The sequence below is a fragment of the Grus americana genome, chromosome 1 (genome assembly GCF_028858705.1).
Source record: "Grus americana isolate bGruAme1 chromosome 1, bGruAme1.mat, whole genome shotgun sequence".
NCBI lineage: Eukaryota > Metazoa > Chordata > Aves > Gruiformes > Gruidae > Grus > Grus americana.
In genome coordinates this window covers 16,407,779-16,421,436 of record NC_072852.1, presented here as the reverse complement: position 1 = coordinate 16,421,436, position 13,658 = coordinate 16,407,779, and the positions used below count along the sequence as shown (strand labels likewise).

The 13,658-nt window shown below is 39.2% G+C and overlaps 1 protein-coding gene across 1 annotated transcript in view; it reads right to left on the bottom strand.

Annotated features, from left to right (window-relative positions):
• ERGIC2 (ERGIC and golgi 2) overlaps positions 1-13,451 on the bottom strand; it is a 32,487-nt gene extending 19,036 nt beyond the window's left edge. The window contains exons 1-8 of the mRNA XM_054813957.1: positions 13,149-13,451; positions 10,954-11,099; positions 7,908-8,016; positions 5,889-5,935; positions 4,646-4,716; positions 3,002-3,042; positions 2,163-2,264; positions 603-698 (exon numbers count right to left, since the gene is read on the bottom strand). Coding sequence (XP_054669932.1) covers positions 603-698; positions 2,163-2,264; positions 3,002-3,042; positions 4,646-4,716; positions 5,889-5,935; positions 7,908-8,016; positions 10,954-11,059 — 572 coding nt within the window. The 5' untranslated portion in view covers positions 11,060-11,099; positions 13,149-13,451. The remainder of the gene's footprint in view (positions 1-602; positions 699-2,162; positions 2,265-3,001; positions 3,043-4,645; positions 4,717-5,888; positions 5,936-7,907; positions 8,017-10,953; positions 11,100-13,148) is intronic.
• Positions 13,452-13,658: the final 207 nt, after the last annotated feature.

Here is a 13,658-nt window from a genome sequence, read left to right as displayed (position 1 = left end):
CACAAAGACAGCGGCTGGAATTACATGCAGATAAATTAGAGAGTACAGATTGCATGCTAAGAGCTCTGGTGACAGAGGTGGCAGGAAGACAAGTGAGGACAGCAGAGCTGGAGAGCACAGAGAAAAGTTAACACAAGTTGGTATGCAGCGTATACAAACTAATACCATTGCCAAAGCTATCAGAAAGTCTCTCCTCAAATCAAGATGAGCTGGCATTTAGCTCACTAACTATGGTATCTCAGCACTGAAATGGCACATATCCATGTTAGGGAACTGTGTACTAACAGAAAGGAGAAGTCTGCATAGGCCCAAAGAATGGAGGCAAGCACAAGCAGTCCACTGTCCACTCCATGTCATACACTTACAGAGGACCCATTTTCAAGAGTTTTCATCCTGTAAGACACTGGAATTCGTAATCACTACACTGCATGCAACAATGCACTGCACTGCATTGTTTTAGTAACTTAAGATGACATTTGTTTTTAACTGTGCAAGAAAAGATGCTACATGGAAAATAATACCAAGCATGTGTATGCATGCACTATATATAATGTAGAAGTCAATTCTATTTTTTTTATTTTCAGGAATTGAACAGAACATACTTGCCCACAGTTATGTGAAAGTTCCCTGCCACTTTATTGACATAGAGATGACCATGAATTCTGCATGCATCTGGAGACTGTAATGAATTATCTTCCCTGTTTAAACAAAAACAACATAAGGAATACTTGAGAATATTGACCAACAGAAACAACAGCAGTACACTTAGATTTATTTTTCCTAGCATAAAGATAGAGCATTATCATCTACCTCTGCTTATCGTATTCTTCTGGAATTATAGCAAGGATGGTGGAAGGGAAGGAAACTAATAAAGGTCAGTTTGATTAAACCAATAAGCTTTCATTCGTACTTGTATTCAGAGATCTGGCCTACAAAGCTAACTTACAATACTTGAACATTTGTACAGAAAACATAAGACTGTAAGTACATCTTGCAACCCTGGGATTTTTTTTTCCCCAATTACTTCTACCAAAAATGGTTTGTTGGGAAAGTTTTAATGCTACAATGAACATAACAAAATATATTAGTCATGTTAACAACACTGTAGCAAGAACAGCTTTCAACATTCATTTTTTATGAAACTTTCCTCTTCCCACACTTGTTGGGATGTCCACAACTCAGAACAGATTTCCAAATGGGCTCCTTAGAGGGAGATGAAAAAAGGGGTTTTTTTTAAACACATCTCAAGCATAAATACCTTCTCAAATACTGCGCTAACAAGTATCATAGAGGCACAGAAGGACATAATGAATCTGAAGACACAAACTAAATGAGAAAAAAAGATTTCTGAGCCCTCTTTAGCTTTGCCTTAAGAAGAAAGGATGTATTTAGTCCTCAAACAGGGAGATTACAACATGGAAAGTGCATACAGCATTTTTGGTGTTTGTTTTATTTATGGCTTGCTTGTGTGTGGGTTTTTTGTTTGTTTTTAAGGCAAAAAGAATCTCAGCTTTCATGTAGAAAGTGTTTTCCCTGGGGGGAAAACAAAATCACGTAGCATCTAGATTCAAGCAGACCAAGCCTTCCATGCATTAGTCTCTCAGCATTTTGTGGGTAGCTGGAATAAAGTGTAAACAGCAAAGTTTCTCCACACAAGTTTAACCATGCTATCTTAGACCAGAGCATTTATAAGAAAACACATTTTTATTCAAAGGTTGAATCTTTTAAAATCATGAATTATTAAGTCACAGCTAAGAGGACTTTTTTGACGAGTTGCTGGACAGAAAGATATTCTTTACTCTTCCTTTGACATTACTAATTCACATTAAAAAGGAAGCATCAGGTAACATGGACTAAAAAGACATGTGTATCTATTTATGTGTGTGTCCATATTATGTATACATATATACGTATAAATACACATGCAAAACCTAGAAACCTTCTCCAGGTTGGAAATCCCAGAGGTTTTCATAAAACAACAGCTCTCCAAAGCAAGTATCAGGTATACTATTTTAAAATGCAGTAAAAAGCCATGAGGTCTTCTTTTCTTACAATCTTATCTTCTGGAAAAAAAATAAATATCACAACCATAATAAAATGTGAAGTCTAATTAAATAGTGCAGGAGAGGGGAATGACAACACAACATCCCAATTTTTCTTACCGTGGTGGCAGTGCTGTAGAAGCACTTTTAAAAGCACTTTTGAATATCACATCTTGAAGAGAGTGTTCTTCCTGCAGCCTACTCTGAATTAGCTGCAGCATCCTAAAGATTACACAGACAAGTGTGAAAGAATGCAACAATAAACCAAAAAATAACTTCACAATTAATTCTCAGCTTCATTTGCAGGTTATAAATAGAGATGTTAGCAAGGTTCGTGTCAGTATTAAAGTGTTACAATAAACTTTGAGAATGGTATTTTATACCGAGCTTAAAGCTCTGGTGGTCACAGCAGTGTGTTACCAAAATACCAAAACTAGTCAGACTCCCAAATAAGCTTCAGGTTTCTTACAAGACTATCAGTACAGCAATCACACACATAACCAAGCTATTCCAGTTTAAATGATAAACAGTGCATCAATTCAGTTATATGAAAGGCTCAAACTCACTTGCTATCGCAAGAATGTGCCAACTTGTTACTATAGTTCAGCTTTGACATTTAGATATCAAGCTATCTTGTCTACCACATCTGAACTCATAATTAAAACTCATGCTACCAAGTATTCGTTTGGAAATGTAAGTTGAGTGTGTTCATACGTCTTGGCTTGCAACTGCATGACCCAATTCTACAAGTAAGTCCAAAGCCAATTTTTTCCATAACAGAGATCTCAAATCATGAGAAAGGCAAACTAAATTACTATCTTTTCATGGAGCTGCACTCTTAAATTACAAGCAGGAGCTGTTAGACCCAGGACATAGTTCTGTCACGCGACCCTGGTGTACCTCAAAGTCACTTCCAGTACAAATAATATGAACCATAGGCAAGCATCTCAGTACTTTACCTTTGCCATTCTTTTTGTTGTGGGCTGAGATCAAATACTACCTGAAACAAAAGTAACACATCTAATAAAACATGCAGGAAGCATTGAAGTCCCATCCATGAAACCCATAAGAGAATCCGACTGTGGGAAGGGGTGGGGAGTTACAATCAAATTCACACTTGGTACCACATACTGGAGTTTATGAAAGGACTGTGTTAAATAATACATTTATTCTTCATGTATGGAAATTTCTGTCCCTTCCTGCCCAGAATTATTCACTTGTTTGCACTGATAACTTCAGCATCTTTTCCTAAAGCTCTTGTAACTTGAGTCAGCAGTCTCTGCCCTTCTAGCCTTTGACTAACGTGGGCTAGAAGCAGCAGTGAGTGGCACTTTAATTCCAAATGATATAACTGACATGCATGGTTTTGATGCAAACAGCAATGAAACAAGCAGAGAAGCAATCTTTGAAAGACAAGGGTCCGGGTGCGGATTGCTTATTTCTAGGGTCATCCCACACTGTGCACTTTTTTAAGACAAGTTATCAGACTTGCTGTACTTCAACACAAGAATAACACCAGTAACATCTGCGCACCAAATTAAAAACTATGGATTGTTAACACTGATGTACTCCAGACAGTAAATTCAATTGCAATTAATGCTCAAACCTACCCAGAGCTATAGCCAAAAGAGGTCAAGTACAAGAAATTTCCTCTAAGATTATAATACAAGCATAACTGGTGAGGCACTGGAACAGGTTGCCCAGAGCAGTTGTGGATGCCCCCTCCCTGGAAGTGTTCAAAGCCAGGCTGGATGAGGCTTTGGGCAACCTGGTCTAGTGGAGGGTGTCCCTGCCCATGGCAGGGGGTTGGAACGGGATGATCTTTGAGGTCCTTTCCAACCCAAACCATTCCATGATTCTACAATCACTGGGGCAACTGCTAGCATGCAGCAGCTACAGCAGTGTCAAGACTAGGGTCCAGACAAAAAGAGACAATGTTCCAAGGAGAAAAAACAAACAAAAACAGGCTCCTTCCCAAGCATGTCCTTCCATTCAGCCACCTCCTCCTGCTCACATACACAAGTAGGAATTTGGACAAAACTGTTACAATTTGCAATATGTTTCAGTTAAAAGAGCATAGGCTTACACAGTTCGAGAGCCTTCAGTTCACAATACAAAAATAAAATGGATACTAACCTAATTTACAATCTTTAATGACATTCCACATTATAAGAATATCATGGTGACTTTCTACCACTTTTTAGAATCACAGTATTCTTCTAGTTAAAAAGCAGTTACATCAATTCTCTTTTTATGACAGCTCTGAAAGTTTTCCTTCCATCTCAAATACTGTTAGCATTTATCCTTAGGATTGCACATATAAAAATAACAAGCTAAAAAAATCACTAGCTTGTTAAGAAGCACTGATCTGGGAGTCTGCTGTATTTGCAGAGTGAGCACACAGAAATCCCAATGCTAGCCTTTTTCCACAGCAGATTCCTGGGGTAAGCGCTGCAGCCCTAACTCAAGGATCAAACAATACTTGGGGAGGTTCTGTGCAGCCCAACTGTGGGGAAAAAAATACAAGCAACCCAGCCCAGCAGTGCTTTGCATCGAATAAAGAGCAATTTCCTTTTTTAAATAAAAAGGTAAGAATAACTTACTGGTTCATAGATTAGCCCATCTGCAGAGGCGACCATTGTTTCTGCTAAATCCAGAACATCAGCCCCCACATCTATTTTAAACAGGGATAAAAATATTAAGAGTCATACAGATGATCATAAACAACAAAAATGTTCAAGTTGAAATTTGGTTTCACAGTACAGCAGTAAACTTTCAGTATAAGTTACTATTCCTCGTTAAAGTCAAAAACAAAAGAAAAACAAATCAGGCAAGAAGCAGATTACTGGGAGATAGGGGGAAAACACAGAATCTTACTTTTCAACCTATCATATCAGAGTATCATCAACTGATGCATAGTGACCAGAAATAAACTTTTCAGATTTGTAATATTTTCTCACTGATGTAACACGTTCAGAAACGTTGTATGAACCACATACCCAAGCCTTCTAGGATCTGCTATGCGGAACTATTTTTTCCTGTTTCATAAGTGCTGAATCCAAACCAAGACTAATCAAAGCAGAGGAAGTTTTGTTTATTTCTCAAATTAAAAAAAAATAATCAGAGTTGTATTTTTTTTTTTATGCTGACTGGAAAATAAGTGAAAAAGATTAAAATAAATTTTAAGAGTAAGAAGGGATGACTTATAAATTAATACTTTGGAGACAAACACAAATTGTATGGTGCTGATGTACGATACAATCAACGCAAGGTTTAACCTAGCCAAAAAAGTGAGTCTTGAAGATTTGCTTGCATTCCTGGTAGTAGTATTCTCTCTCTCTCAATCCAGGACAACCAAAACTAGTCCATAGAAATAATGGCTCATTACCTAAATGATGTCAAAAGAATAGTAAATATTGCCTTTAAATGGGAAGGCATCCATACGTTCATCAGGAGGATGAAATTACCTGATGGTTGCAGTATTGTTAAACAATAGACCAGGTTAATATTTGCCAAGTTCATAAATAAATAAAAGTTGCAATAAATTCCTGCTGCTGAGTTGTGTCTCACAATGAGCTTTTAGAATATTCCAGCTAGAGATAGACTGGAACAACAGATCCTTTTTTTGCTGACAGACAAAACAAAGTTCCTCAAAATGTGAATGAGATGACATAAATACTTTTCTTCACATCTCCTACCAATTCTTTCAGTGAGTCATATGCCATCAAGATCAGAAGAAATGCCACTGTTAAAATATTTTGAACAATATCCAACTACATTGCAAGCAAATGCATACTCTGAAGAGCCTTTAAAGTGTTTCATAACTTTTACTGATGGAATACTTACATTGACACCTCATGGCAACTGTAATATCAATATTGATTCTTAACTTACTGGAAAGAAAAAAAGGCAAAAAGCTAGTAAGTAGCATTGAGGACAAGTATCAATAGATATATTACTAAAATACTCAGATTACTTGCAGCAACACAGTCAAACAACAAAATTTACACCAATAAATCTAAATTTAAGCTGTTTAAAATTTGGGTGAACCAAGATGGACTTTAATAATTAAAGCACTGATGACCACTCATAACTTAGAGATAAAAGCATCAGATTTCCCTGTTGCATTTTACTATGAATCTCCTAACAGATTTTTTGGAAATATTACAGGCCCAAGAGTTTGTCATACTCTTATTAAGAATATATAGTTTTCAATATTTTACACATTTTTTCACACAACTACAACAGTGCAATAAATTCCACAGAATGCAATGGATCAGGACAATGTAGGAGTTACAAATCTAAAACTGAGTAAGTATTTGAGCACCTTTCTCCTGTCTTGTCTTTAAGACAGGCCATTGTATTTCCAATCCTAATCAGAATTCCTCAGGACAGCGACATTCAGGATCAGGCCAAGAAGTTGCTAAAACCAGTTCCCAGAAAATGTTTGCCATGTCATAAAGATCATTGGTTTTGCTAGGACTGCTTCTGGAAAAAAGTTCTTTTCTCAAAAATGCTTCCATATTATAATAGCAAAACGCCTTGTATGCTAAGATCTTTATCCTGAATCTTTCCATAATGACGGGAGGTGCAACAGTTCTTCCCATGAGGGGGAAAAAAACCCCAAACAAAACCAACATCCCAAAAAACTCCATCACACCAAAAGTCTGATGGTGTGGCATTCCCCAATATTCTGGGCATTTCCTATTGGTTTTCATGCTAGTTTCACAAAAGTAATTTAAACTAGAATGAATAAATCCTCTCACTATAGTCATATGGTCCTATCACACCCAGGAAGCTTCTTCTGGGAACTAATCACATAAGCAAGGCATTCAACATTGGCTCAACTTGGGATCAGACATGGTCAGTAGATAGGAGAAAAGCAGTTAAAGTGATACCAATCTCCGTTGGTTTCAATTGCCAAGAACCGCCAGCTGAGTGATTAGCCTGCAATCAAACTGGAAAATCTCCAGCAGGACGTCTCGTAATAGTCTCTTAACCACTCGACTATCTTTCCTGTGTGATAGCTTCACTAGGGAAAGAACCTACTTTAGCAGAGACCTAAATGTGAAACTCCCATCTGTCTGAATGGATTTACTCTAAACTTGAGGTTTTGATGCATCTCCCTTGAAATTTCTCACTTTTTTTTTCATTACAGAAACCTTTGGTATTTCCAATATACAAGACATCCAATTAATATACATATATTTAGTGTGTTACCACAGCAACTAGTCAAACAGCTTTTAAAGTTATTTCAGTTCCAGACGCGTGATATTTAAAGGTGTTCAGTGCACAAAACCTCCATTAACTTCACATGGACTCATGGGTGCCTGACCACCTGAGGAAGAAAGGCTAACCCAGTCCAGACAAGCACATGAAACCAACAGCAAATGTATCTTCAGCTGGTCTTGCAGGCCATAACTGGAGACAAGATCAGCAGCAATCTCTAAATAATGCAAAGTTCTGAGTGCTTAAGGTTCATCTCCAGCAGCACAAAGTATAATGGCAATATACTAACTGTAGAAACCAGAGTAAGCGTCATGTGAATCTGGTAGGTTTACCTAGCTGATGTGGAGTTACACATTACAGCATCCTCTGAATTTTTAGCAAATAATTCCTCAGGGGACTCCACCGACAAACCTACACTATTTTGACTTCTTCATTGCAGAAATCTCAATTTCTCTTCTTCGTAGATTCCAGAAAAGAAAAAATCAAAATCAATCAACAGAAGAAAAATCAAGTCCCTTTAGTATTTCATTTTTAATTTCAATCATAAATTGCTTGCAAGTCACATGAACGTTTTAAATCTATTCTTTCCTGAAATGCAAACAAATTTTAAAAGGAATTATAATGAATACAAAATACCTAGTAAAATCCTTGTCTACTTCATATTCATATTTCATCCACGTGTCCTGATACACCGTGAACTCCATTATAGTCAGGAAAGCTATCGTTGTAAATGCTATCAGGGAAACTGAATGGTCAAAAGGAAAAATAAAAAGAGGAAGAAGTTTAGACTGTGAGAAACATTATTCAGAAACACAAGCAGAACAAAATTCTAACATTCCAGAATCTGTGCATTACCAGTACAATACTGGTATCTTTGATTTATAAATCCATAAGCTGCTCTTTGAAAATTTTTTTCATATCTACAGTATTTGTTTTTACATAGAAGGGGAAAAGAACAAGTCCTACCTTTGCACCAAGAAAGAACTTTTTAACGTTAGGTACAGTAAAATAGTAAAATGATGGGGAGGTTGTGAAATCCCTATATGGAAGATTTAAGAACAGGCCAGATGCTCCTCCGCATGTAAGACAAAATGCCCACAAATCGCTGTTGGGGATGGTCTAGGCAAACTCAATCCTAAATTCAAGCATGAAATTAGGAAAATGTGCGGCTTAAAGTCCCTTCAAGCCTCCACTTGTCTACAACCTACATTTTTATAACAATTTTTTTATATCTAGTTTTAAAGCCAAGAAGCTAGCAGACAACAGAAACAATATGCATTAGATGCACTGTCCAGTCAGAAAAAGGTGCCATTATTATATTACTTGTGTATAGCTGCACAGTCAGGACACCCATCCCAATATTTCAAACAATTCACCCTCTGGTGATAAGCAACACATAACCATCCATTCTACCAACAGCTAAAGTGAAGAACTGATTTGAAATTATTTTTAGGAAGAAAATAAACAGGTGTATTTTAATGGTCTATGTGCCTCACTTATCTCCAAAGCAGCCTATTCATCACACTTGCAAAGTTGTACAACGCAGAGGAAAGATCATCCTGCTTCAAGTAGTCAGAAACACAGTAACACATGCACAGAGACACCTGCTATGTCCCTTTTATTAAATCATGGCTTTTATTATATCATTAAGTTGAAAAAAAACTTTGATTATGGAGCACAGTAGTGATCTGTACAGCTTATTGATGGTATACGTTTTCCATCTGCATTCTGTGGAGTATTTCTATGGAGTCTGTGAAGGGCAACCTGAGAAAAAAACAAGCCCGTTGTTGACAGGCTTCAATCCACTACACAGTGGCCTACAGCCCAGAGGTGGCAGCAGGGGAATAAAGCCACTCTCCTACGGGATCAGAAAATAAACCATCGGCTGAAGCATTGACTGTTGCATTGATCAACAACATTTCAAGTTCTAGCTTTCAGCTGAAGCTATGTAACCATCATACATATGAAAATCTCCACGTCAATGCATACTGTGAAAGCAGATGTACTAATCAGTTAATTATTCAGGCTATCCATTTCCTTTTGGAGCCCAGTAAGTCAGACTCGCCCCAGCTATGCAATAGGAAAGCTGGAGCCATACTGTCTATCCAAAGCCACAAGGAAACAATTAGAGCCGTAGCTGCTTTCTGGGTAAGCCTGAGCAAAGGTATTTGTGGATCTGAACAAGAAAATAAAGTCTTGTAAAATTTCCAAAGACATATCCTCTTTTCTGAAGGCTTCCCCAGCCCCAGAGCTGGGGTCTCAGCCTGTTTCAGAGACTGGTACTTCTTTTGCAATGGGTTTTAAGGCACTGAAAGTCTAAGAATAGAGTCTTTGTATGTTTTGCATCCATTATCACACCAGAAAGTAAGCCTGGCACTTTAATCCTGAATGAAACAGGAATACTATACTAAAATGTTATAATGGCATAGAGCAAGACAATTCTGTATTGCCATTTATAAGGTTACGAGGATAAATCAAAGAATGCTAAAGTAACTTCTGGTGTTGAGAAATCTTTAAGGCACTCTTTACACCAAAGTGAAGTTCTCATGAAGGATGGTGCTATACTACAAAAAAGGAATTTTTAAACATTTATGGTTTTTCTAAGAATTACAACATAAAAACAACTCACTTGCCTTCTCAGGAACTGGGACTAACATTAACAAAGAGTTATTTAATCAGCTCTTAGAGATGATTTTATATACAATAATCCTTTAATTATTAACATTGCAATTCAGGAAACATAGCAAAGTAATACAGATACTTGTGATATTTACTTCTACAGCACAAGTGGCGTAATGACTTCAAAGGCTTATCTGTAGATTGCAATTGCTTCTTGTACTTTTTGTACAACAGAGTTTCAGACAATCACACGAGACAGATTTTTGACCTCCATTTCAAATTAATTGCTAGCAGTTTCCTATCTAACTGCAAACAATTCCAATAGCCCAATAGACGAAGTTACTATTTCCAGATCAGGCCACCTCTAACCCAACCCAACTTGCAGGCACAATTTTCTGTTCAGATACATATAGAAAAGGCACTTCTTACAGCTACAGCTTTTTGAGAGAAGCTCGAGTGACCAATAAGGACAATACAAGCACGTGCCCTGGTGTAAAGGAAGGGCTTTCCTTACTCTTAAAATCAACTACACCTTCAAGACAAGCTTTAGAAAGCTGCTCTTCATCCTGATGCTTAACTTAACGATCTCTCAGACACTGCTGGAGAATGTTTTTCCTCTTTTATGAAAGCATAGGGCTGAATCCAACCTGCGTTTCAGCTCATGCTGACACAGTCTCACCCAGAAATCTGACACAGAAAAAAGGGCTCAGTGAGACAATAAATGAGAAAAAAGTTTTATTACGGCCTTGACGCAGTGCACTTCCAGTTGTAATTGGTTAGAAGTTTCTACAGCGAACCTTTACATTGGTTTGAGTCTCACCAGTTTTACACAAAAGTCTCCCTTGAGATGAGTGATGAATGCATCTATTTGGATAAGATACTATGTCTTTACTTGAAGGAGATGAACTCTGTCAGTCCACAAAAGGAATCAAGAAACTAATTTTGGCTAGTTTCAAATGAACACAGATGCCTGTCTTCCTCCTGTTGAAGTTTCTGTTCTCAGAGCATGCTAGATTGAGCTAACAGCCAACATGAATCATGTCAGCATTTCAATAAGGCCTACCTGTGCCTCCACTCGCTGAAGTTTCCACATAGCTTTCAGGAACCTTTGGAAATGCATCCAATTCTTTCATCAAATTCAAGGTCTTCTTCCGATTCAGTCGCCTCATCTTCAGCAGACTCCTCCACCTCCTCCTTCATATATTCCCTCTGATTTGAGAATAAATTGTTGTGATTAAAAGACACAAGCAATATTGCTCAAATTGACTGGCTATAACTATAAAGCAATAATAAGGCAATTAAAACCTAAAAAATAAGTTTTCAAGAAACACATTCTAGACAACTGGACAGTCATTCTTGCTTCAAGAAAACTGTTAAAATTGGCCTGCACACTGCTGCTTATGCTTCAGCACATTCACCATTTAATTACTATGAATAATTTCTTTCTCAGTTAAATTCCTTTTGTTATTGGATATATTGAATTTTAAACTAAAACAAACAAACAAAAAACTCCACAACAAACTCAGTTCTGAAGTAAGTTTGCTAAACAGACCTGACAATGCTGACTTAGCAGCAAATATCTAATAGGCTGCATAAACTCGGAAGGATGTCAGACTGCTGTGGGGTCCTATATTCAGCCAACGTAGGCACATGCTATATGCTAAAGGGGGAAAAAAGTGCATTTTGCATTTTTACAGCTGTAGAATTCTATGGTCATTAAAAAAAAAAAATCAGTGTTTTTTTCCTCTATAAAAATGCCCCCCCAATGCAAATTAAGTATCAGTCCTAGCTCCATCCCTCAGAATCCTTTTTGTCCGTGACACGATCTCTGCTCCACTTGGAGTTGTTGGTATGTTAAGCAGCAGGATGCTGAGAGAAGCAGGCTGCCCAGGAAATACTGTCTTAAACAGTTTCCAAATCATGCAAACATGCTCACAACCCAGTCCCACCAATATACTGCATGTTTTAACAAGTTGGCACTGCTGTTTCCCTTCTGAGGAAATACTGCACTTTGCGCAGAATTTCTGAAGCTATGAAAACCATCATGCGTTTACTGTATTCCGAGAATACGTCATATTATTATCCCCTATTTAAAGACACCAAGGCAGGCAAGCTAACCTACACTGCCAACATGTGACACACTCCACATCATCGTCTTGTAGAAAAATCTGTTAACTCATCTCCCCTGTTTCAAGAGCACATTAAGTCTCCAGCATGTCCTAGCGAAATTACTCAAGAGCTATTCCCTGCTCTGCCCTTCCCTGGTCCTGAGCAGGCTTCATACGGTGCATTAACAAAGGAATAGGCTTTACTGGAAATGGAAGTTCACACGTGAAGAACCAGTATTTACGCCTGCAATTTCCTCCCCACACAAAGTTGTTTCAGACCTCAGTGAGAAGACACAGACTCTGCACTTGGCGGGAGCACCAGTCAAGTCAGCCTGCAGGGACCAACAAAATAATACTGTGTGTGTTGCAGAGGATTCACAGTTAAAGTGGGCAGAGAAGATGGGTGATGGAACAGAAGTTTGGTTATAGAGCATCAAAAAAAAAAAAAAAATCAGGGAAGCAAGGTTCTGTGCTTACTACACTACATAATTGTGTTTTAAAGAATTATCTCAACTGCACCCGGAGTAGCTTAAGCAAAAGTTGGAAAACTTAGGAGCACAGATATAGCAAAGCAGCTGCTCCAATGACTGGAGCCATAACATTCCTTAGCACAGAGCAAACACCAGTTTCGGGGCTGCCTGCTATCCTACACAGACAGCACTGAAATCAACTTAGCACCGTTTTCATTGTCTTCTCTGCTATCACATGTGTAGGAGCACATGTAAAGGGGTATAAGATAAGCCTAGAGAATTTGAAAGCACTTTATTAAGAAACTTTGTAAATCATCCTGCATCAGTGAGTATGACGATTTTTGTAATCTAGCTAGCGATATCCAATTTCACAGAATCATAGAATTTGTTCATTTCTTTAACGCCACATATACAAACTCACTTTCCGTTACAAACCAAGACAGACATCTGACACTATCCCCCCTACCCATCTCAACACAGCTACCTCAGAAACACCAAGTATAAAATTCGGAATTTACTGCTACAAAAGTAACATATTATGAATCCAAGAGCCAACTGCGTTTAAAAAAAAATACTGTTATTACAAGCTAAAAAAAAAGAAAGAAAAAAGAAAAGAAGTACAGTGCAAACACCGCTCGAGACCAGAGCTCCACTCGAAGCAACCCACAACCCAGACCCACCTGAGCGGCTCCGGTAGTTTTTGCTTACTCGGAGAACTTGGAAGCGAAGCCGTTACCGCCGCCAGCGCACGCCTGAACATCCACGTCCACACTCGCGGAGCGGCCCCACGCCTGAATCCCCTCCCGGGGGCCTCGGCTGCCCACCGCTCAGCTGCCCACGCTGAGGGAGGCCCCGGTAGGCGGCCGTCTGCTTGTGCGGGCCGCGGGCGCTCCCGGCCGCGGCCGCCACACTGAGGCGGACGCAAGCCCGCAGCCAGGCACCGGGCAGCCGCGGGACGGGACAGGACAGAACAGGCCGCGCCGGCGGCCGCGCCGCCACTCTCCCCTCGCCCTCCCCTACCTCTTGCTTCTCTCGCCGTTACCCAGTGCCGCGGACAAGGCCGGAGAGAGGAGGGCAGCTGCAACGCCCTGCTCGGTGCCCACCTCGCTGACCATGGCAGCGCGCGTGGCCCGGGGCGGGCTCGCTCCGCCACCGACGCCCGGCGGGAGGCACAGGCCGACGGGAGCGGT